Here is a 25,467-nt window from a genome sequence, read left to right as displayed (position 1 = left end):
ATAAAAAAAAGTGTCTATTTTAAAAACAATAATAGTAACCAAAACAATACATATTCGTTTTCTTTCTTATTGATGAATTAGGGTAATAGGGTGCTTTATAGAGCAGAAGTTTGGCCTCAAGTGGATTATGTTCCAATCTGTAGGCAGGGGATCCCAAATACTAGCTAGGTACTTATATTTGACTCCATACAGAAGAGAGCCGTTCGGTTTTTAGATAATCTTATTCTCGGGGTTCGTTTGGAACATTTGGGTTTACAGAAGGGCTTCGATTCTTAGTGTGTTTTGTACCCTCTGTTCCACGGGGAGTGCTCTGAGAATATTTTCAAGGCGATCCCTCTAAATCAATTTTACCATCGCACTTTCCGCCATCGATGGGAACCGATAAAAAGTTTCCAGAGACTACTCAGTGCTAGACAGCGAATAAGCTGTACCCCTGACAAGCTGACGACCATGAGTGACGGTAACCACATATAATCAGATCTGTCTTATTCGTCTGCTTATAAAGCCAAGAAAAATTAAAAAGTTACTTAACATGTAAAATTTAACGCCAAGATTTTTTTGGATTGGTGGTTAGATCACCGAACTATGACTCCGAGTATTGAGTAGTGAGTGTGATGGGTTCAACCATCAGACTGAAGACTAAATCTCAATGTAGTATTAGGATAGGACAGAAACGCATTACAGAGTAGAAATAGGTTAGGCGGTGGTGGTACTTACCCGTACTGTTCTATCAGACGCGCTGCCGCCATTTATTACTTAAAACACCAATTTAAGACATTTTCGTTAATATCAATTATGTATTCTGAGAACGTTCTTATCTCGCATTCGGCATTCCTACATCTTATCGTGCATTTTAAATATAGTTAGTTCCAATTATTTAATGAGGTCTGTCATTAACACGATAATTTGGTTTAATACGATTATGTAATTAAATTGGTCGTATTCGTTTTTTTTTCTTCTAAATCTCCGATGATAGTATAAATAGGACATATTTGTTTTGTTATCAATGACTCTAAAATATTTTTACAATTTAGATACATGAAATACTCGGGGTCACACTACCAAAGAAGTATCTAGCCCATATTCAATCATTACCCTAGCAATGGGCCGGTCACATCTGTCGAGCCAGCGACGCCAGGTGGGGGAGGAAAGTCCTCGAATGGAGGCTACGGATGGGTATAAGGAGCGTGGGGCGTCCTCCAACCAGGTGGACTGACGACTTAGTGCGCACGGCGGGAAGTCGTTGGATGCGGAAGGCGGAGGACCGCATTATGTGGAAGGCATTGGGGAAGGCCTATGTCCAGCAGTGGGCAGATAAAGGCTGATGATGATGATGATGATGATGACCCTAGCACATTCTAGTAAGCGTGCAGTCAAAATGGAATAGGTACAAATACCGATCACCCTCTTCGGCCAATCCATACCACGGGCCGGGAAGATTAAGTATTTGGGAGTCTTCTTGGATGCATCCATAACATTCTACCCATACTTAGAGTAGGTCCGCGACCGCGCCGCGTGTATTCTCTGTAGACTCTCCCATGATTTGCAAGCGGACTAAAATGTCCCTTCGGAACAAGGTGGCATTTTACAAAAGCTACATTCGACCCGTAATGAGATACGCGAGTGTGGTGTTCGCTCACACACATAGCGTGAAGCACCGTGGAGAATCGTAAGGAATAACGGCCTATACTACGATTTTGGGATACTGAGTCGATCAGGAAACACCTGAAGTCAGCGTCGGGACGATATTTCAATAAGGCCATGCGTCATGGTAATCGCCTCTGCGTTAACTACTGGCTACTCGATTCGTTAGTAGATGCATTCGTGAAGCGGCTGCCCTTGAGGGGTTAGATCTCCTGGGAAGGCGCTCGGGTAGTTGTTTGTAAATTCCAACCCTACTGGGTGAGCCCGTGGACCCGTGCTCGCCCACCTGTTCTGGTAAACCTGGAAACGCCTCCGTACCACCACTAGTCTTTTCTTCATAAAAAAATCCGAAGCTGAGGCAGGCCTCCTAGCACCGCCGCGTCCGTCGTGGTCTAAAGGATAAAAAGTCCGATATGAACATAACAGATTCTGGCAACCATGGGTTCCGATTTGAAGGGTATGTGTATTTTCAAAAAATCAGTAAAACTGGAAACAAACTGGACCATGCAAACAAAAAAAAAACGTTCAGAATTTTTATTTTATTTATTAGTTAACTTTGAAAATATTTTGTGTCTATCACTACTACGGAACCCATTCTCGGATACGCACTCATTTAGAAACTTAGTTGATTTTCTTACTCAACGTAAAAATAAGCAGCGAGTCATTCCAAAGATTTTAAATTAAAATAAATGGTCATTAGCAATGTACATCGAGCTATGCGGTAATTAAATTCCTCATATTAAAAATAATTATTATATTTATATTCATAATTAATAATTTAATATAATGAGCTTAAATTATTAAAATCGCACTTAATAATTTTTAGACGTGGTTCGTTTTTCGACATCTAGCAAGCATATTTTCTGGACATAGCATAACAACAACAAACACTATCAGTAATTCTCGATATATCATTGAAACAATATTTTTTTAACTTATTCAGTTTTAGATCAAAATGTCGACTATTTTGTATATATGTTTTAGGCAACTATTCTTGTCGTGCCTTATTTGTGGCTGTTTCAAAGTTTGGATAGCATTTCGTTTTTAAAAGCTTATTTATTCTTCAAATTTCTTGGGACCTGCATTTTTTATTGAGTTTGTAGGCAGACCACCTGATGGTGAGTGGCTACCGTCGCCAATGGACTTCAACAATGCCAGGGACAGAGCCTACCGCTGCCTACCGTTAAGCGCTCTCCACAAGCCTCATTTGAAGAAGGCCATGTCATAGCGCTTGAGAAACACCGTGGAGGAGAGCTCATTCCAAAGCCGTATGGTAGGTGTCCAAAAAGATCTCTGGAAACGCAATGTGGATGAACGCAGTGGCTCCAGGATAAACTCTACTCCGGTGGCGGGCGATGCGATGGTAGAAACGAGACGATGGAATCATCTCAAACAATTCCTCCGAGCATTCCTGCATTTCCTATTAAAGTGTAACAAAAACAGATTGGATTTGTATCGACTTTCGGTGGTTAATAAGAGCGCCAGTATACACCAAGAACTAACGCGTTTATCCAGTGGCGTTACAGAATATTTATCTGCAACGAAAAATTGATGCTTTCGATCGATTACATCTCTCCAAAGAAGGTTTGAAAAGAGCCAAGTCGCGATAGATAACGGCTTGGCGGTACCGCTGCATAAGCTCGACCCCAAAAGTTAAAGGGATATTCGCGTTGCGATACCTATAGGCACTGGATATTATTTAAACCACGTGGGCCATGAGACTACAATACAAAAAACCTGTCTAACCAGTTTACCTAACATTAAAACACCTTACTTACACAAATACCTTACACAATTTCAGTCGACAACAGAACTGCAAATGATATGACTAAATAAGCATCTAGGCCGTTAATGAGAATAGTCAAATTATAAAATTCTCTTGATCCAATAAAATCAAAGCTATACAAATAGCGGTAGTCAATTAATGTTTATTTACTAAACGTGTTTTTCTTGCGAATTATACACGACCGGTTCCTGATATGGCCAACGACGCCATCAACATGCCAGCGCGGATAACTTTTCTTCTGGTTTCCAACTTTGTTGTGATATCTACAAGTGTACATGTATTCAAGCATTTATGTATAATACTAGGTCTTTGCCTACGAGTATGAAGTTGCCATTTTACAATACTGGCCATTTGAAATGTAATTTATGTATGGCTGACAATTTAAAATTCTAAATTCTAAATTCAAATGAATTAAAGATATGTAATTTTATTTTCAAATTCAGTCTTTATTGATTAGTGTTTTGTTTTCACTACTACATTTGTATTGTTTTTCATCAATGTAGAAACGATAAAATACGAGGTATTATGGAAGAGAAGTTCCGTTGCGGTCTGCCGCACAATCAGCTCACAACATTAATGACGTGTATTTTTTTTTCTTACCTTTGCCGATAGTCTTGAGAGGCTATTTCAGCTTCTCCTTGACCAGTGAACATAACAAACTAACGCACAACTCATTATTGGTTTAAAATGCTTCCGAAATGGATATTTTGATCTAAGAAATTAGCCCCGTAGTCGCCCGAAACCTAAACTCATTAAAATAATAAGCCCATTTTATTTCCAAAAACAAAGAAAGAAAAAAAAGAAAAACACCTTATCAAATAAAAATTACAAAATTAAATATAAACTTGTGTTATTCGAACCCCGTTCGGGTATAGGCCTCCTCCAGCTTACTCCACTCTTCCCTATCCTTGGCTTTATTTCTCCATTCTTTTCCAGTTGCTGTTATTATTTCGTCGATCCATCTGCTCCTTGGTCGTCCTCTTTTTCTTTTGCCCGCTGGTCCTTCCCATGTTGTAGTTTCTAATGTCCATCTTTTATCCGTATATCTCGCAAGATGTCCTGCCCAGCGCCACTTTTGTGTCAGAGCGTATCTGAGAGCATCTATCAGCTTTGTTTTTTCTCTAATGTATTCGCTTCTTATCTTTTGTATTTTTCTTATATTCAATATATTTTCTTTCCATCGCTTTCTGACAGGTCGCTAATTTTGTTAACTCATTAACGATGAATTAAAATCGATACTGGAAGCTGACGATATTCAATCTGCCGCTGAGTTACCAGTTTTTTTTTTTTGCTTACGTGTGTGGACGAGCTCTTTACAGTCCTCCCGGCGTTAAGTGGTTACTGGAGTCCATGGACATCTACAACGTAAATGAGATATAAGTTCTAAGATCTCAGTGTAGTTACAACGACTGCCCCACCCTTCAAACCGAAAGGCATTACTGCTTCACGGCAGAAATAGGCGGTACCTACGCGCGCGGACTCACAAGAGGTCTTACCACCAGTAGCCTTCAATGTTAGCATCACAACAATATTAGATCATTTTGGGTCAAATTGCTAAGATGAAACAGTTGATAAGTGGGTGCCGCACGAACTGAATGATCACCAGCGCCACAAACGCGTTAAGGGCTAATGCCTTGAGCTGCTACACAGAACACAGAAGTGAAGAGATTTTTAGCCACATTGTCATAAAGAACATAAAATAACACATAAATAATGGATTCGTTTTGATAGTCGTAAGCGTTCATCGTGTTGATTAGACCCTGGCTTAAGATAGGCAATACCCTGATCGAAAATTAACCCCTAAAAAATTATGATCACTATATGGTGGTTTAGTGCCGATATACTTCATCACAGCTTCTTACTAAACGGCAACAGCATTACTACAGATGGGTATAGTGAGGAACTCAACACAATAACGAAGAAGCTCGAATCTCTGGCCAGCTTTGGTTAGTCGCTCGTCTCCGCTGCTGCTCACACGACACAACAGAAGGTCTCTGAGCTACTGGATTGGAAGTTTTGCGTCGTCTTTTGTACTTACTTACCAGGCCTTTTGCTGACAGCCTTCCACCTTTTCCGAAGTTGTCCAAACTATTTGGTAGAGAAAAAAAAATACCCGAGAAACAGTACGAAACACCTTTAGTTCGTTGGATACTGGTGTTAGAACCTCTTGTGAGTCCGCGCGGGTAGGTAGCACCGCCCTGTCTATTTCTGACGTGAAGCAGTAATGCGTTTCGGTTTGAAGGGTGGGGCAGCCGTTGTAACTATACTTGAGACCTTAGAACTTATACCTCAAGGTGGGTGGCGCATTTACGTCGTAGATGTCTATGAGCTCCAGTAACCACTTAACACCAGGTGGGCTGTGAGCTCGTCCACCCATCTAAGCAATAAAAAAACCTTGACTACCTCAAGAAGGGCACTGAAAATATATTACTGCCCTGGTAGAGATACATCGATATCATGGATATATTAATTTTTATTGACATACCATAATATATATTAATTGATAGAAACAAAAAAATATTTATAAAAAAAATACTACATAACATTCTGTAAACCAAACGGTAATTTTTAAAAAGGCAAAGACTTGATGATGTCTTTATTTGATAACATTTGTATGGCAGCAGTTTGATTGAGATTTTTATAAATTAACTAGCTTTTGCCCGCACCTCCGTCCGCGTGGAATAGTTACTTTGACATAACGCTTTTTTTTTCCTGCCTATGCTGATAGCCTTGAGAGGCTATTTCAGCTTCACCCTAACGTTTGTAGGTGAGCTCACGGCGCTCAAACCGGAGTGTTGCTAACACTGGCCCTAGCAAGGGCAGTGCTTCGCAGAATCTACCACCGGATCGGAAATGCGACCCACTGAGAAGATCCGGCGAGAAACTCAGTGGGATCTGAGTTCTTCCTAATGCCCGGGCGTATTGTAATCCAGGGTCAGGTAAATCAGGGTCGGGTTGCAACATATATCCTAACCGGACTTTGTGTTGTGTTCAAGAGATAATCGATGGAACGAACTTTGGACGCATGACATTTTTAATGTATGAAAACAATTTTATTCTATACTAGCGGCCCGCTCCGGCTCCGCTCGGGTCTTTAACAAAAATTTCAACGATATTTGATATTGTATTATTTTTTAAAATAAAAAAAAACACTTATAGCGGCATAACTATAATAGTTAGACACATAATAATGTGTTCTACAAAGTCGTAGTAGATTGTTTGATTCTATCATTTATAGTTTTTGCAGGGCACGCGATCTAAAGAATATTCAGGTTTTTTTTTTTATACCTTGGGTTACATTATTGAAGTTTTAGTAAGGATCCCTAATTTTTTTCAAAAAAGATTACAGCCTATGTCACTCGGGAATAGTTTAGCTTCCAAACAGTGAAAGAATTATTCAAATCGGTTCATTCGTTTCGGAGCCTATTCAATACAAACAAACAAACAAACAAATCTTTCCTCTTTATAATATTAGTATAGAAAATATGACCAATTTTAAATCATTCATTGCTTCACGGCACAAATAGGCAGGGTGGCGGTATCTACCCATGCGGACTCACAAGACGTCCTACCACCAGTAAAGTGTCGGATATCTGTTATAAATTATAACTAAGACTTCCTCGTCGTGTTTCGTGTTTGGTACGTTTCATATCATATTTTATAAAATTGACCCAGTTAATATAGTCTATTTATAATATTGTACCAATCTAGGTCGGCTATCATTGTGTTTTTGGATCAGTATTAAAAAACTAGGGCAATCTCTTGTCCCTTTCTAATCAAGGAGGTTCAAGGTTGAGGGCAGCAATAGAATTTTATTATACAGTGGCCTTATTTAAGTTTGCTTTGAGCCCCGCAAGGAATGAAGGCTCTCTTCGTGTCGTGGCCTAACGGATAAGACGTCCGGTGCATTCGTGTTGGGCGATGCAACGGTGTTCGAATCTCAGGCGGGTACCAATTTCTCTAATGAAATACGTACTCAACAAATGTTCACGATTGACTTCCACGGTGAAGGAATAACATCGTGTAATAAAAAATGAAACCCGCAAAATTATAATTTGCGTAATTACTGGTGGTAGGACCACTTGTGAGTCCGCGCGGGTGGGTACCACCACACTGCCTATTTCTGCCGTGAAGCAGTAATGCGTTTCGGTCTGAAGGGTGGGGCAGCCGTTGTAACAATACTTGAGACCTTAGAACTTATATCTCAAGGTGGGTGGCGCATTTACGTTGTGGATGTCTATGGGCTCCAGTAACCACTTCACAAGGTGGGCTGTGAGCTCGTCCACCCATCTAAGAAAAAAAAAAAACTTCATTTTTCATTCGATTTGTTCTGGAAACGAACGATGAGCCAAACTCTAAATTCAGTAATTGTCGATCGACGCCATTATTTTAATCATCTTTTATGTTATACACATCTATGTATATGCTACCCATGTTTTCTCTATTAGGGGCCCGCTGATAGAAAGCTCATGAATGATTTCTTCTCGCTTTTATATGTACATTTAAATATCTACATATTAATACGTGAAGCAAAAACGTTGTATCTCTTTTTACGAAAATTGCGCGGACGGAGGAGTATGAAATTTTCCAAATTTATAGAGAATATAGAGAAGAAGTGCACAATGCCAATATTTTTTTAAAATAATGCATTAAAGATACATTAAATCAATAAAGAAAACATTACACACACTACATACCATGTATTTGACGCACACACGCATGCATACTATTTATTGTCCAACTTTTGTTTCTTGACGTCTGTTGTCAAATTGAGAATAGATTAAATATTGTTTGTCTTTGTAAATATTTTTTGTAATGTAGTCTTGGCGAAATTTGTGATTATAGAAGTATAAAATACAATCATAATAGTGTACAAACTTACAATTCAAATTAATTATAGTCGAATTTCGACTACTGCGGGACCACTAGTTCTTTTAAATCCATTTTGTGTTTTTGTGGACAATAAATTTTGACTCAATAAAAATATGAGCCGAATAGTGCCATAGTGTAATTACAGCAATTCCATTAATGTGGTCCTGTCGTTAGACATTGCTACCATGTCGAGTGAATTTAAAGGACATATTATTATGAAGTAAATTACTATAATACAGAAACGAGGATAAACGTTTATAAACTAGAAACATATGAACTTCATAAAAACCAGTTCATTTTTAATTGATTTGATATAACAATTATGTCCCCGAAGGACTTCTTAATTGCAACATGATTATGTTTTTGCTGGAGATCAATCATTTTTATTTTGATAGATCAAACGTGCGATAGACGGAGTATTTAATTGATGTAATAAAAATATTTTTTCTTACGTTGTTTACACGGAAATATTAGCAAATTTTATATCAGTAAACCAAAATAATGTTTATATGTTTGTCTATGTGTTTCTAAGCCTGATTTTGGGGATCATTGCGGTAGACCCAAGAAAATGACGTGCAAGCTGCTTTTCACGCGTCTTTTGTAAGAGTAACATAGCGGAGTGTCCCAGGGGTGCCAGCTACCGATGCGGTCTAAGTGGACTTCGGATAGCCTGCCTGCTATTTCGTTCCAACCTACCTTCCTCTACCTACCATACGAGGCGATGAGTTTTGGCTCCCACAGTTTTGTTGATTCAATTCCGACAAGAATAGCCGGTCGGCCCTAATTCAAAAGAAAGTACGGCAGTTTCGCCTTGAAATTAAAAAAAAAATACACACACACATTGCGGTTGTTGCTTGCACTCCACGAAAGGGGTTTGACATAGTACAGTGGCTGGCACGATTACTGTCACGTAATTTTTCCCCCTTTTTGGTAAAACTAATGATATTTAATATGTCGTTTATAAAAAGCTACACGTATTTATTCTATACTAGCAGCCCGCTCCGGCGCCGCTCGGGTCCTCAACAAAAATGTCAACGATATTTGACGTTATTTTATGTTTTTAAATAAAATTACACTTATTGCGGTAAAACTATAAGAGTTAGACATATGCGGTCGCGACACTTTTTGTAAATAATAATTTGTTCTACAAAGTCGTAGTACATTATTTTATTCTATCATCAATAGTTTTCGCAGGGCACGCAATGTAAAGAATCTTTTAGGAAATTTTTTTACACCTTGGGTTACATTATTGGAGTTTTAGTAAGGAACACTAATTTTTTTCAAAAAAGATTATAGCCTATGTCACTCAGGAATAGTGTTCCTTCCAAACAGTGAAAGAATTTTTCAAATCGGCTCAGTAGTTTTGGAGCCTATTCAATACAAACAAACAAACAAATCTTTCCTCTTTATAATATTAGTATAGATTTTTGTTCAGATCATATTTACAATATTCTTGAGACAGGCTAACGATCACGTTAAATCTAAAAATAAATGTAAATAAATATGCGAAACAGCGAAAAAAAACCTTGAAAATAATTAATTAAATACTACGGAAGTCTTAATATTCTTACGTATTTGTTTAGAATACGCTATAGCGGTCCTGATATTTTTCAGTGATTAATTAAACATTTTAAAGTTAACTTATTTTCATAATCAATTCTCGTCAACCTGGTTGGGGCTGTACACCTTGAAGACATCAATCAATACGACAGAGATAGAAGATCGAGTTATGCTATCAAAGGCAGGAAATCTTAGCGCCTGCGGAAATAACGACATAGAGATTTTTTTTTCTTACCGGACGAGTAGGTGAGCTCACGAGGCTCTAATCTAGTGAACTAGGGAAGATCTTCTATCGAGCCTTATATGAGCTTCGGTCGACAAAAGTTATGTATTGTTTTTCGGAACTTGGATATATATCTAAAGTAACCTTGAAAATTTACTGGTCGTAGGACCTCTTGTGAGTCCGCTCGGGTAGGTACCACCACCCTGCCTATTTCTGCCGTGAAGCAGTAAAGCGTTTCGGTTTGAAGGGTGGGGTAGCCGTTGTAACTATACTGAAATCTTAGAACTTACCTATATCTCAAGGTGGGTGGCGCATTTACGTTGTAGATGTCCATGGGCTCCAGTAACCACTTAACACCAGGTGGGCTGTGAGCCCTTCCACCCATCTAAGCAATAAAAAATATATATATATAGTGAGCGCGATTACTGTTTTTTTTTTTTTTTTATCAAATAATCCTCTGTTTCTATTCTATGATTGTTATCACTTGACGACCTAACGTAATTGATTGCCTTGACGATGCTAAGTATGCAGTTAAGACGCCAACTACCGTGAGTCCGTATTATTCTCAATATCTCAAATCTCTCAAATCATTGTATTTATTAAAACCTAATATTATATCCTGAGTCAGATATGATTTTGGCGATTTAAAAAAAACTGGTTCTGCAACTGATGTTTTTGTCTTTTTATTACCATCGATTATCCTTAACGATTATGAATAATAAGAATTACCATCGAGATCTGAAGAGGAGGTGGTGATTCGATTTAGAATAATATACAACCTTGAAATACACTTGCAGGCTCCACCCACAAATTCACTTTGGTTTTCTTTTAAATCACGCTTTTTTTTCCCTATGCTGATAGCCTTGAGAGGCTATTTCAGCTTCTTCTTGACGTATAGGTCAGCTCACGGGGCTCAAACCGGAGCGTTGCTAACACTGGCCCTAGCAAGAGCAGTGCTTCGCAGAACCTACCACCAGAGAGGAAACCCGACCCATTGAGAAGATCCGGCGAGAAACTCAGTGGGATGTGTCTATAGGTTAATTTACTCGTCGAGCCCTTCGTCACAGGCGACGGGTTCGGCGAGGACGGTGACCGGTGCTTGAAGTACCTAAGCACCGTTAATGGATCGGGAGGATCCGTAATGACGTGCTTAGGGCGACGTCGACTGTTTACCATTCGATCCATAGGATCGGGTATGTAATTACCGGCGGCCACGACAAGAGGGTTTTCATTTCGTGTCACCTTCTCAAAGTGGCGCAATGATGCCGACTGTAGATATGTACTTACTGACTGAGTCAAGCTTCAGGTCAACATGGAGATCCACGTTCCTTAGGAACCATTGTGCTCCAACGGCTATCCTGCAAAAACGTGATTGAATGACTTGAAGTGGTTTCGAGATGGTGCGGCCGCGTGAGTGAACACTACACTTAGGTCATGACGGGGCGTATGCAAGTTTTGTAGAGTGTCACCTTATTACGAAGGAATCGAACGATTACCTCGCTTGAAATCACGCGATGTTTATCCTTTATTGAGAAAGACACTCGTGAAATCAAAGAGAGAGAGAGAAAAAGTGAGAAAGAGAGAAAGAAATCGAGATAAATAGAGAGAGACAAACAGAGATAGAGAGAGAGTCACAAAATAAATAAAAATGCAAAGCCACACTCCCGTTGTCGTCGTCGTGGGGTGACAAACCCCTTATAGCCTTACGGGTACGGAACGGGCCTCGGGACGAACCCCACTCACTGCCCGGCCACGCTACACTCCCAAAAGATTAATTTACTAGTAGCCATTCAAGCTGCATTAACCATCATAATATATATGTTCATAGACAGAAGGTTGCAGGTATTTTATTGCATTGTGATCAGCATGTATTATTTAATTTGTCAAGTAAAAATTCATAAACAAGTATTGAAGTCTTTAAGATGCCATTAAACTTAAAGGTACATTTTTTCGTACATATTATAAAAAGAAACAACATTTTTGAGTCAGTCCAAGTTCAAGATTAGGTTGAACAGATTAGATGAGTAACGTTTACAATTACTCCAGTACTCACGTACCATTGAATTTAGGAGATACTATAATATTATCTCTGATCTGAAACGTCGTTAGCTTGTTGTTTGTATTCATAGTGTGTGCCTTAAATTAGGACTGAAATAAACAAACAACAGAACAACAGACGAAATATCAGAATATAAAAAAAAAATTGTCTTTATGCCGCCACTCGCTCTAAAATTATGAATTCTAAATTTCTACTGGAACTATATGAAGAGTGGCTTAAACAAAAACGAACTATTACTCCACGGCGAAAATAGTCAGAGGATATAGCTCTGTTTGGGCTCTCAACATAAGCTGCTTATGCTAAAATATATAGGTAGAAGCCCTCCACAAAGTATACCACACTTCGGACCTGATCAGAGACGCCGTATCTTGAAACCATATTGTTATGCCATACCCATGGGGGCCCTTCCATGCCCTGCGTCGGACTCTCACGGAACCCGTGATCGACCGCACACTATGTTCCGCGCTTTATTCAGGTGTTGTCATGTTTTCACTCCGAACATCCTACCTCACCTTATCCCACTCTCCAAAAAAACAAAATGAAAATAAGAAAAAGAAAAAGGGCTATATCGGCGATCCCCTATTCCACATTTAATGTGGATTTCAGCAATGTCAGGGGCCTACATAGCAACCTTGACGCCGTACACCACCACCTTGAGACGGCGCAGCCTGCCCTACTGTTTCTGACGGAGACACAGATATCTGCTCCGGATGATACCTCTTACCTTGAATACCCCGGCTACGTATTGGAGCACAACTTCCTGCGTAAAGCCGGGGTGTGTGTATTCGTCCGGGCTGATGTTTGTTGTCGCCGTCTACGAGGCCTCGAACAACGGGACCTGTCCCTCTTGTGGCTGCGCGTAGATCACGGGGGTTGTACCCGAGTCTACGCGTGCCTGTACAGGTCCCACAGCAGTGATGCAGGTGCAGCTCTGATAGAGCATGTGCAAGAGGGGACTAACCGCGTGCTTGAGCAGTACCCATCTGCGGAGGTGGTGGTTCTTGGAGACTTTAACGCTCACCACCAAGAGTGGTTGGGGTCCAGAACCACTGACCTCCCGGGTCGGACTGCCTACGATTTCGCCTTGGCCTACGGCTTCTCCCAGCTGGTGACACAGCCCACCCGTGTCCCAGATATCGAGGGGCACGAGCCTTCTCTGTTGGACCTTCTGCTGACCACGGATCCGGCCGGATACAGTGTGGTGGTCGACGCTCCGCTTGGATCGTCCGATCACTGCCTTATCCGTGCTGCCGTACCACTCTCTCGTCCTGGTCGTCGAACGACGACCGGGTATCGAAGAGTTTGGCGGTATATGTCAGCAGATTGGGATGGATTGCGTGAATTTTACGCATCCTACCCATGGGGGCGGTTCTGCTTTTCCTCTGCTGATCCTGACGTCTGTGCGGACCGTCTTAAAGACGTGGTGCTCCAGGGGATGGAATTGTTTGTTCCCTCTTCTGAAGTGCCCGTTGGGGGTCGCAGCAGACCCTGGTATAACAATGCCAGCAGGGATGCTGCACACCTCAAGCGGTCCGCATACGTGGCATGGGATGATGCCAGGAGGCGTCGGGATCCTAACATCTCAGAGGAAAGGCGGAAATATAACGCCGCCTCCAGGTCCTACAAGAAGGTAACTGCCAAGGCGAAGTCGGAGCACGTTGCTAGAGTTGGCGAGCGACTAAAGAGCTATCCCTCTGGGAGCCGTGCTTTTTGGTCGCTCGCCAAAGCTGCAGAAGGAAACTTTTGCAGGTCTAGTCTCCCACCACTGCGCAAGTCCGATGACACTCTGGCCCACAGCGCGAAAGAGAAGGCTGACCTTCTGGTCAAACTCTTCGCCTCGAACTCGACTGTGGACGACGGGGGTGCCACACCACCGAACATCCCCCGGTGTGATAGCTCCCTGCCGGATATCTGCTTCACACAGTGTGCAGTCAGGCGGGAGCTCCGACTCCTGGACGTCCATAAGTCGAGTGGGCCAGACGGCATCCCCGCAGTGGTTCTGAAAAAGTGCGCCCCTGAGCTGACGCCTGCGCTAACGCGTTTGTATCGCCTCTCTTATTGCACTAACAGGGTTCCATCTTCATGGAAGACCGCCCACGTCCACCCTATCCCCAAGAAGGGTGACCGGTCGGACCCATCGAGCTATAGGCCTATCGCGATAACTTCCTTGCTTTCCAAGGTGATGGAGCGAATAATAAACACACAAATCCTGAAGTATCTTGAAGATCGCCAGCTGATCAGTGACCGACAGTACGGTTTCCGTCACGGTCGTTCAGCTGGCGATCTTCTTGTATACCTTACTCACAGGTGGGCTGAAGCCTTGGAGAGCAAGGGCGAGGCTCTTGCTGTGAGCCTTGATATCGCGAAGGCCTTCGACAGGGTCTGGCATAGGGCACTTCTGTCGAAGCTACCATCTTACGGAATCCCCGAGGGTCTCTGCAAGTGGATCGCTAGCTTTCTGGATGGGCGGAGCATCACGGTCGTTGTAGACGGTGATTGTTCTGATACCATGACCATTAATGCTGGCGTTCCACAAGGTTCGGTGCTCTCCCCCACGCTTTTCATCCTGTATATCAATGACATGCTGTCTATTGATGGCATGCATTGCTATGCGGATGACAGCACGGGGGATGCGCGATATATCGGCCATCAGAGTCTCTCTCGGAGCGTGGTGCAAGAGAGACGATCAAAACTTGTGTCTGAAGTGGAGAACTCTCTGGGGCGAGTCTCCGAGTGGGGTGAATCGAACTTAGTTCAATTCAACCCGTTGAAGACACAAGTTTGCGCGTTCACTGCGAAGAAGGACCCCTTTGTCATGGCGCCGCAATTCCAAGGAGTATCCCTGCAACCTTCCGCGAGCATCGGGATACTTGGGGTCGACATTTCGAGTGATGTCCAATTTCGGAGTCATTTGGAAGGCAAAGCCAAGTTGGCGTCCAAAATGCTGGGAGTCCTCAACAGAGCGAAGCGGTATTTCACGCCTGGACAAAGACTTTTGCTTTATAAAGCACAAGTCCGGCCTCGCGTGGAGTACTGCTCCCATCTCTGGGCCGGGGCTCCCAAATACCAGCTTCTTCCATTTGACTCCATACAGAGGAGGGCCGTTCGAATCGTCGATAATCCCATTCTCGCGGATCGTTTGGAACCTTTGGGTCTGCGGAGGGACTTCGGTTCCCTCTGTATTTTGTACCGAATGTTCCATGGGGAGTGCTCTGAGGAATTGTTCGAGATGATACCGGCATCTCGTTTTTACCATCGCACCGCCCGCCACCGGAGTAGAGTTCATCCATACTACCTGGAGCCACTGCGGTCATCGACAGTGCGTTTCCAGAGGTCTTTTCTGCCACGTACCATCCGGCTATGGAATGAGCTCCCCTCCACGGTGTTTCCCGAGCGCTATGACATGTCCTTCTTTAAAAGAGGCTTGTGGAGAGTATTAAGCGATAGGCAGCGGCTTGGCTCTGCCCCTGGCATTGCTGAAGTCCATGGGCGACGGTAACCACTCACCATCAGGTGGGCCGTATGCTCGTCTGCCTACAAGGGCAATAAAAAAAAAAAAAAAAAAAAAAAAAAATACCTATACTGCTTCACCGGTCATCGTTCTCGTCGAACCCGTCGCTTGCGACGAAGGGCTCGACGAGTAAATTAACCCTCAGACAGCCCACTGAATTTCTCGCCGGATCTTCTCAGTGGGTCGCGTTTCCGATCCGATGGTAGATTTTGCGAAGTACGGCTCTTGCTAGGGTTCGTGTTAGCAACGTCATCAGGTTTGAGCCCCGTGAGCTCACCTACTAGTTAAGGCTACACTGATATCAAGGCTCTCAGTTTAAGTAGGGAAAATAAATTTAAAAAAATACTGCTTCAATCTTGGCGCCAGGGATCCCAAATTTCAAGGACTTTCATTTAGCCCGATATAGAAGAAATCCATTCGATACTAATTGTTTCTAGCGTAAATAAGTCTACCAGACTTTCCATATTGAGTGTTCTGATAAATCACTCGTTTAGTATTACTCCGCTTGGTACTGTCCGTCATTATTAGAATATCCAAAACTAAATCGATTTCTTTATTTAAATTTTGTTACAGGAAACAAAACAATACTAAAAGGAATATCGGGGCTGTTCAAATCCGGTGAGCTGACAGCCATAATGGGTCCATCCGGAGCCGGGAAGTCTTCACTCATGAACGCTCTCACTGGTTTCTCGTAAGTATCAAACCCAATTCGAGATTCGTCTCCGCCTTGGCTTGACCACGCTTTACCTTGTGTTAGGATTCTATTTTCAGTATCTTGCCCGCACGATAAGTTACTACCATCCTTTATTCCAGTGCAGTTTAAGCTTGGAGATCACTTTTTATAGTGGCGGTTGCAGTCACCTCGTGTCGTCTAAATTTAATTACTTTATTCGCAGCAGGCTGCTGATATCATAAGTTCGTGTACACAGGCTCTACCATCAGCTTTTTTTTTATTGCCCTTGTAGGCAGACGAGCATACGGCCCACCTGATGGTGATTGGTTACCGTCGCCCATGGACTTCAGCAATGCCCGGGACAGAGCCAAGCTGCTGCCTACCGCTAAAAACTTGATTGATATTGAACTTATATAAAAGCTTATATTAAGAGTATCTTAGATGAGTTTGCGAGCAAGCCGAGTAATAGTGAGTAGACTTTTTGGCAACAAAGTAGACCTACTAGTAGACCTTTTTTTGTCGGGCAAGGAGCTGAACCTCCTACATGATTTCTACGCCTAGAGACCACGCGAGGTATGTGGGATTTGACGGTCTGCAGATGTTGGGAGCAGACCGCGGACCCAAGGATATTTTTGGGGCTCTACCGCACCAAACAACTCCTCTTGCACTGTCTCCACCCAACGTTCGGTTCCCCGGTCAACACTACAACCAGACTCGCTGCGCCACTCCGACGACCCCAATAGCCGTCCCATGACCCGTCAGTCGGATACTGACGGGTCGTGGCGGCCATTGTCGACGACCAATGACACCAGTCTCCGCGGTACAGTGGCCCGTCAGGCCGAAGTCTACTAATAGACTTCAGTTTATTTTGTGGCGTAAAAATACTACTAAGTTAAGTAAGTTAATGTTTGGTGCCTTGGATAAAACTGAAGTTATCGCAAAATATATTTTTTTTTTGATACAAAGATAAAAATTATTCTGGGTGTATTTTTTTTTTAAATCTGATAAATTTCAATAATGTGTATCACTAAAATTCTGTAGCAGCCATACCGTAGCCGGATTTCAGTAATTGAAAATAACTCTCGCTTTCAGGACAAAAGGCGTAACGGGAAGGATTCGCGCCGGAGACTGTCTCTGCGAGCTACGCATGTGGATGAATTCACCTCTCGTCTCTCGGAATTTAGGCTCTCTAAAGGAGTACCGGAAGAAATCCTGCTACATACTCCAGGATGACCGGTTGAACCCTCTCTTCACGGTCAACGAACTGATGACTTTCGCGGCAGACATGAAACTTGGAAATACTCTGAACGATAAAACAAAACTTGGAGTTGTAAGTACTTTTATTTTTAGTAAGTATGTACTATTCTTTTTTATGCAAATTTAAAATAATAGCGTTTATCCATATCGACAGCATTCCAGTATTGATCTGGAATTGTAAAAGTTCTGACCATTACCAATAATGCGGGCAACACTGCCTAGTTTTCTTGATTCGGTATTCGATATATTCGTGATTCGATACAACATGTAGTGGCATCCTTCTGCGAATTGAAGAAATCCGATAAAAACCCAAAACACCCTAAAATATATTTCAACAAATCTTACGACACAAAAACAAAATAGTAAACCATATACTCCCCTGGATATCGTAAAGGGCGACTAACGAGTACACCAGTGAGTGGGCAGCATCGTTTTCTGGGTGTTTTTATGGCATTTACTGGTGGTAGAACGTATTATAAGCCCGCACATATAGCTACCCCCATCTCACTTAGATTAAGCCGCGAATTAATAATACCGTACGATTGTGATGCTAATTACGTAACTTTACTTAAAACACTTTAGACTAGTGGGGATAGCATTGAATTATTTAAGTTTTGATGTGATGTTGAAAGTGATGTGTCAATGAATCATTGTTTTTCAATACTTTATGCATGTAGCTTATTGCATTTTCTTATTGATCATTTGCGACCATTAGTTTAGCATTATTTGCGAAGATTTAAATTAATAATATGCCGAGATTCGTCCAGTAACGACTATTTATTATGATAAAGTACCCCACATTTTCAAGTCGTCGTGGCCTAAAGGATTAGACGTCCGGTGCATTTGTATGTAGCGATGCACCGGTGTTCGAATCCCGCAGGCGGGTACCAATTTTTCGAATGAAATACGTACTCAACAAATGTTCACGATTGACTTCCACGGTGAAGGAATAACATCGTTTAATAAAATCAAACCCGCAAAATTATAATTTGCGTAATAACTGGTGGTAAGACCTCTTATGTGTCCGCGCGGATAGGTACCACCACCCCGCCTATTTCCGCCGTGAAGCAGTAATGCGTTTCGGTTCGAAGGGTAGGATAGCCGTTGTAACTATACTGAGACCTTAGAACTTATATCTCGATGTGAGTGGCGCATTTATGTTGTAGATGTCTATGGGCTCCAGTAACTACTTACCACCAGGTGGACTGTGAGCTCGTCCATCCATCTAAGCAATAAAAAAAACACATTTTAATGATATAAACATTACTTTATTGAAATTGATGAAGTCTTTTAGCGGTAGGCAGCGGCTTGGCTCTGCCCCTGGCATTGCTGAAGTCCATGGGCGAAGGTAACCACTCACCATCAGGTGGGCCGTATGCTCGTCTGCCTACAAGGGCAATAAAAAAAAAAGACTATCATTGATCTGTTGGCCATAATAATAAAATGTATGTTTTTTAAGTACATATTTACGCACATACTTATTGGCGAGTCGTACGAATAATTAAAGTATACACGGACATACTTATTCGCGAGTCGTAGATATAATTAAAACTATCTTGTTTTTTTTTTTTTTTCATTTTATTTATTCAAGGACAACGAAGTCGGCATCTGAACGTTTTGAACGAGTTAAAACGAAATACAATCGCGATATTAAAACCCTTATGGAGTATCAATAATGATTATTTTTAAATTTACTATTAAAAGTCAATTCGAAGTTGATTTCAAGCACACAAGCACCACTCCAGAAATACTTATAACCTTCATCAACATGATATGAACTCGAATGAACTGGCACATGAATTGAAAACCAATAATTAATAAAGGTTTACAACAATAACCTTGCTTTTTATAAAATACTAGCTGACCCGGCAGACTTCGTAGTGCCTCAATCGATAAATAAAAGTCCGACGGTTTGATGTGTCCCTCAAAGGAAAAACAAAATTGTTATTTTTATTTAATTCCGAGCATTTTCATATTTATCTACCTTTTAAACCTTCACTGGACTTCCACAAATAATTCAAGACCAACATTAGCCAACTCGGTTCAGCCGTTCTAGAGTTTTAGCGAGACTAACGAACAGCAATTCATTTTTATATATAGAGACTAGCTGAGTCCCGCGATGCTACCCGCGGTTATTGTCGTATCGCAGATGACGCCGCGGAGAGAAGCTAGTCTAAAAAAGTAGCCTAAGTTACTCCTTATATCATCAGCTACTTATCAGTGAATGTCTCGTCAAAATCGGTCCAGCCGTTCCAGATATTAGCCGGAACAAACAGACAGACAGACAAACAAAAATTGTATAAAATATTATTTTGATGTACCGTATATACATATATTCAAATTCATCTAGTAAAAGACGGCTATTTCAATATTACAAACAAACACTCCAATTTTATTTATATGTATAGATGATGTTACATTCTTAAAATCTCGTCCGGGAACAGTATTTTTGTGTTTCATTTTATACAACACGATGAACTTCACATTATGTTAAGGGCACGAGAGTATAAAATAGTTGTAAAATTATTTGAGGTTCGGATTAGTTCTGCTTTATTTTTCATTTTAAAAATATGTATGTATGTATGTGTGATTGTGTTTTTGTGTATATATATTTTTTTGTTTATGTACATATTTGTAATTTAGTATAAATTTCATCCCACCTACCACTATTTACTCTGCACTAGCTGTTGGTTGACTGGTGGAGAATGCCTTAGGCATTAGGTCCGCCAATGTAAATTTTACATGAAGTTATAATAAATAAATAAAACGATGTTCTCGGCTAATTCTAAGCGCGTATCAACTGCTGCGCAACTACATAACAGGTTGGGGAAAAAGTGTTTTCGCATTGTACATAGTACGTATTGTTGTGTAAACAAGTTTGTTGAGTTAAATTTAAATTCCCAGAAACTAAACCGACTAAAAAGGGGAAGGTACTCACAAATGATTGCTTTCTATATTTTGTGGTCTTCTGTCCCCGGGGCACTGTTCTGGATGCTGGAGTTTTTAATACACGGACACACGCACAAGTTGAATCGCAAAGTTTGCGAAAAACAGTATTTTTGAATTAAAATACTTTTTAATTTGGCGCGCGCGCGGTTTAAAAGCGTCGACTGTAGTTCTTTTTTTCGCCCGCTAGGAGGCGCGTTACGTTTCTTCATTATGCCGATAGATGGCGTGGATTAGAAAAAGGGAATTTTAGTCGGTTTCCTAACATTTCCCCCCACCGAAATCAACAATGATTTCAAAATAGGTAAACACAAAATAACGTTATTATATCTAGAATGTTAACCTATATGAATGGGCTTTACAAATTATGTAATTTTGCTTGAAACATATAATCATAAAATAAAAAATAAAATAAAAAAACTAATACGATTAGCCTTTGAGCGAAATGGACTGTATATATAAATTTAAATGAAATAGATATGTAGTTGTAATATAAAATTAATGAAATGAATTAAATAGATTTATAATAAGTTATTCATCCTACTCTTTAGGGAGAGGACTCAGTTTTGTGACAGGGCGCTTTAGCTTCGAATTTTGCGTCCGAACCGTAACAACGCGAACCCTCCCATCAAGTCCGGGATGAACCTGTTCTACACGTCCTAAGCTCCATTGTTGACAAGGGGCATTATCATTGTGAATCAGTACCAGGTCATTTATAGATAGATTAGGAGCATCAACGTACCACTTTTGACGTTGCTGCAATGTATGCAAGTATTCTAGTTTCCAACGACGCCAAAAATGCAATGTGGCTTGTTTAATACATTGCCAACGCGTTAAATTATTAGTAGATACATCAGAGATATCATAACTTGGAGCCGAAACCAATTGACGACCAACTAAAAAATGTCCCGGTGTCAGGACATCGAATTCACTAGGATCGGTAGATAAACTGCACAGAGGGCGCGAGTTTAAAATCGCTTCTATGTTAGAAAATAAGGTAGATAATTCTTCGAATGATAAAGCGCGTGTACCTACTACGCGTTTTAAGTGGTATTTAGCCGATTTGATTCCAGCTTCGAAAATCCCACCAAAATGACTACCAGTTGGAGGATTATATTTCCACGTTACTTTTCTGATGGTGAACTGATCAGTCAAGTGATTTTGTTTTGAAGTATAAAATTGATATATTTCATTTAGGTGTCTGCCAGCGGCAACAAAATTTTTTCCATTGTCAGAATAGACCGTATGTGGCAGTCCGCGTCGAGCCGTAAACCGATCGAACGAAGCCAAGAAGCATTCAGTAGTCAACGCCGAGAGTACTTCAAGATGTACTGCACGAGTTGAGTAACAAATAAATAAGCATAAATAGGCTTTTGATATTTTCGCATTACGCCTATTTGATTCCTTTGTATAAAATGGACCTCCTATATCAACACCGACAGTATGTTGGAAGGGATAAATATCGGACTCTAAACGACACTTTGGTAATGAGGCCATTTTAGGTTGATTAATAGTGGGCCTATTCTTAAAGCACGTAACACACTTAGAAAGGCGCGATCGTATCACACACCTAGCGGCTATAATCCAATATTTTTGAGCTAATATGTTTTGAAGAGATCTAGGCCCGGTGTGTAAATATACCTTGTGATAGTAATCTATCAAAATATTTGTAAAATGCGATTTTTTGGGCAAAATCAAGGGATGACGTTGAGTAAATGGCAAATCTGCGTGGGAAAGCCTACCCCCCACCATGAGAAGACCACGGCTATCAATGAACGGGTCGAGTTTCCGTAGGCTTTGCGAGCATCGATTTTCCTTTTTTATTGATTTAATGTCATCCTCAAAATATTTTAATTGAACAATTTGAATAATTTTATCGTGTGATTTATTTATTTCAGAAATAAGTAAGGAACCCTTTACTCTATTAGCAACAGAAGCTTTACAATTATTTATAAATCTGTAACACCAGGCGAATATACGCAGTACCTTGTTAAAGTTTGAAAATTTAAGTATTATTGAATAAAAGTCCGTATTCACATTTGACGTTTCACTAAGTAAAGTGTTTTCTTTAAGAGGTTTGAGTTCCAATGGTTCACCTTTGAACTCTGTTATCGATCTGACAGGCCACGTATGCGGTGGCTCGTATAGCCATCGAGGGCCACGGAACCACTGATCTGCGATCAGCAGCAAATCGGCTGGCGTGGCGCCGCGAGAGCACACATCGGCGGGGTTGTCAGTGCCATTCACGTGAAACCATTGTACCTCTGTCGAGCTTTCATTAATTTTAGCGACACGATTGGCGACGAAAGTTTTTAGTTTGAACGCAGGTGTATTTATCCATGTTAATGCAACTGAACTGTCAGTAAAAGCTAGTACCTCACCAATTTCTACTTCCTTGGCCAAAATATCGATTACGTACCGTAAAGTTTTTGACAATAAGTGAGCAGCCATTAATTCAAGACGTGGAATTGATACTGTTTTTAAGGGCGCGACCTTAGATTTCGATAACAGTAAGCTAACGTTAACGTTACCTTGCACGTCTTGACTGCGAATATACACGACGGCGGCGAATCCAGCCGTTGACGCGTCGCAAAACCCTACCACTTGAGAGACCGTATGGTTTTGGACAAAGACATGCCGGTCGTGTTTTAGTTTCGATAACAACGGTATTTGAGATGAAAACATTGACCATTCATCGAGTAACAACTTTGGAAGAGTGTCGTCCCACCCTAATTGAGCGCACCATAGTTTTTGCATAAAATTCTTAGCAAGAAAAATACACGGGGCTACGTATCCCAAGGGATCATACAATTTAGCTATTTGTGAAAGTACTGAGCGTTTCGTAATATTATCTACCGTATGTGTAGTACGAAAAGAAAATGCGTCTTCTTTAGGCAACCAGTGTAGACCGAGAATTTTGATAGACATAGTTTTACCGTCGTCGAATTGCACTGGGGGCTCAACTTGATCACTAGGCAGTTCTTTAAGTAATTGATCGCTATTACTTGACCACTTGCGTAATTCGAATCCACCAAGCCTCAGTAATTCGACCAATTGCCGCTGAATCTTAAGAGCCTCTTCCAAGTTATCCACAGACCAAATTAAATCGTCCACAAAAAATCCTTCGCGCAGAGCACGAGAAGCCTCTGGGAAGCGGGCGCCTTCGTCCGCGGCTAGCTGCTGTAACGTGCGTATCGCTAGAAACGGGCTACTCGCTACACCATACGTCACGGTGCACAGCTCGTACACTTTAATGGGCTCAATGGGCGAGTCGCGCCACAAAATGTGTTGATATTTACGTTGGGACTCATCAATTAAAATACAACGGTACATTTTAGATATGTCACCGCATAAGGAAATCTTACGTAACCGAAAACGTATCAAAAGTTCCACGAGATCAGCCTGCAACTTCGGGCCCGTGTATAAAACAGAATTTAAAGATTTATTATTTGAGGTTTGACAAGACGCGTCGAAAACTACACGGAGACGAGTACTACTGCTGTCAGGCTTATGTACGCAGTGGTGGGGAATGACGTACCCTGATTCCACTTCTGATACCTCGCCGACACAAATCATATGACCGAGCGAAGCGTACTCATCCATAAATTTTTTATATTCCTTCCGTAGGTCAGGTAAACGCGACAGTTTACGTTCTAAATTTTGATATCTTTTTATCGCAATTTGCCTTGAGTTTCCCAGTTCAGAGTCAGGCTTAAACGGGTATTTAACAATGTATCGACCTGTACTATCACGCTTATAATCATTTACAAACATCTGTTCAGTGATGACGTCATCCGGGTTTTTGGGCAAATCAGCGACTAAGCTTTCTGTTTCCCAAAACGATTTAATTAAGTCATCGACTTTTGATTCGCTGCTTAACATGCACATTGATACATTTCTAGTGTTACTCGTATTATTGCAAGACAGCTGACCCGTAATTACGTAACCAAATACACTACTTAACGCCAACGGTAATCCTTGCCTCGACGGACTATACCTTCCACCGTCATAAATAAACGGAAATACGTCGCTGCCGAGCAACATGTCGATGCGACTCGAACGATAGAAAGTAGGGTCAGCCAACAACAAGTTTTTATATTCGAGTTTTAAATTCTCTGTAAAGTTAACCGAAGGCATATCACCAGAAATTTTTGAAACCACAACCGTTTTTAAATTGAATATCGGATTATCGGACGTGGTTGGTTTGATTTTGCATAAAACCATGCCGTGATCACGAACTACCGCTCCGCCTAAACCTATCAGTTGTGTGTTACACTTTTGGCGTGGGAGTCCTAGTCGTTGTGCACAATCATTCGTCAAAAAACTAGATTGGGATCCACTGTCAATTACTACTCGTACGGGTTGATATTTGCCTAAAACGTCCAATACGTGTATAATCGCAGTGCCCAACATGACTGTAGATCCAGTCGAACACGTCAACGAGACTCGATCTTCGTTATTATTAATAAAATTATCGTTGCAAGAATTATTAAAATCCGAAGTAATTACACTTGTTTTAGAATCAACATGCAACGTGTGGTGATGCCTGTTTTTACACACCGTACATGTTATCTTCGACGGGCACTCATTAGACGCGTGACCTTGACGGAGACAGTTCTCGCACAAATGCAACTCCTTTATTTTATTAATGCGCTGTACAGGTGTTAGTGCGATATACTCGAAACATTTATAAATTGAATGAAAGGGTTTATTGCAGTACAAACATCCCTTTTTTGCGTAATCAGCCTTATCAGCGCTCGTACTACTTGCTAAACAAGTTTTTAAATTTGTATTTTTAGTGGTAGGCTTACTAATGGATTTATTTTGAATCGAAGGAGTAAAAGTTTTACTAGTACTCGGCTTCGAGAAAGTACTTGTGTTCATTGACATTTCCAATATTCGGGTCTGGTTTGTGACAAAATCGATCAATGTTTTG

At 41.1% G+C, this 25,467-nt stretch overlaps 1 protein-coding gene across 1 annotated transcript in view; it reads left to right on the top strand.

The window, feature by feature from the left end:
• The window catches only part of LOC105841683 (ATP-binding cassette sub-family G member 4), a 75,485-nt gene that overhangs the window by 9,286 nt on the left and 40,732 nt on the right, over positions 1-25,467 (top strand). The window contains exons 2-3 of the mRNA XM_012690708.4: positions 16,229-16,346; positions 17,421-17,658. Coding sequence (XP_012546162.1) covers positions 16,229-16,346; positions 17,421-17,658 — 356 coding nt within the window. The remainder of the gene's footprint in view (positions 1-16,228; positions 16,347-17,420; positions 17,659-25,467) is intronic.

The sequence above is a fragment of the Bombyx mori genome, chromosome 12 (assembly GCF_030269925.1).
Source record: "Bombyx mori chromosome 12, ASM3026992v2".
NCBI lineage: Eukaryota > Metazoa > Arthropoda > Insecta > Lepidoptera > Bombycidae > Bombyx > Bombyx mori.
Note: the sequence above shows the minus strand (reverse complement) of the source record. Positions and strands in the feature narration are given on the sequence as shown.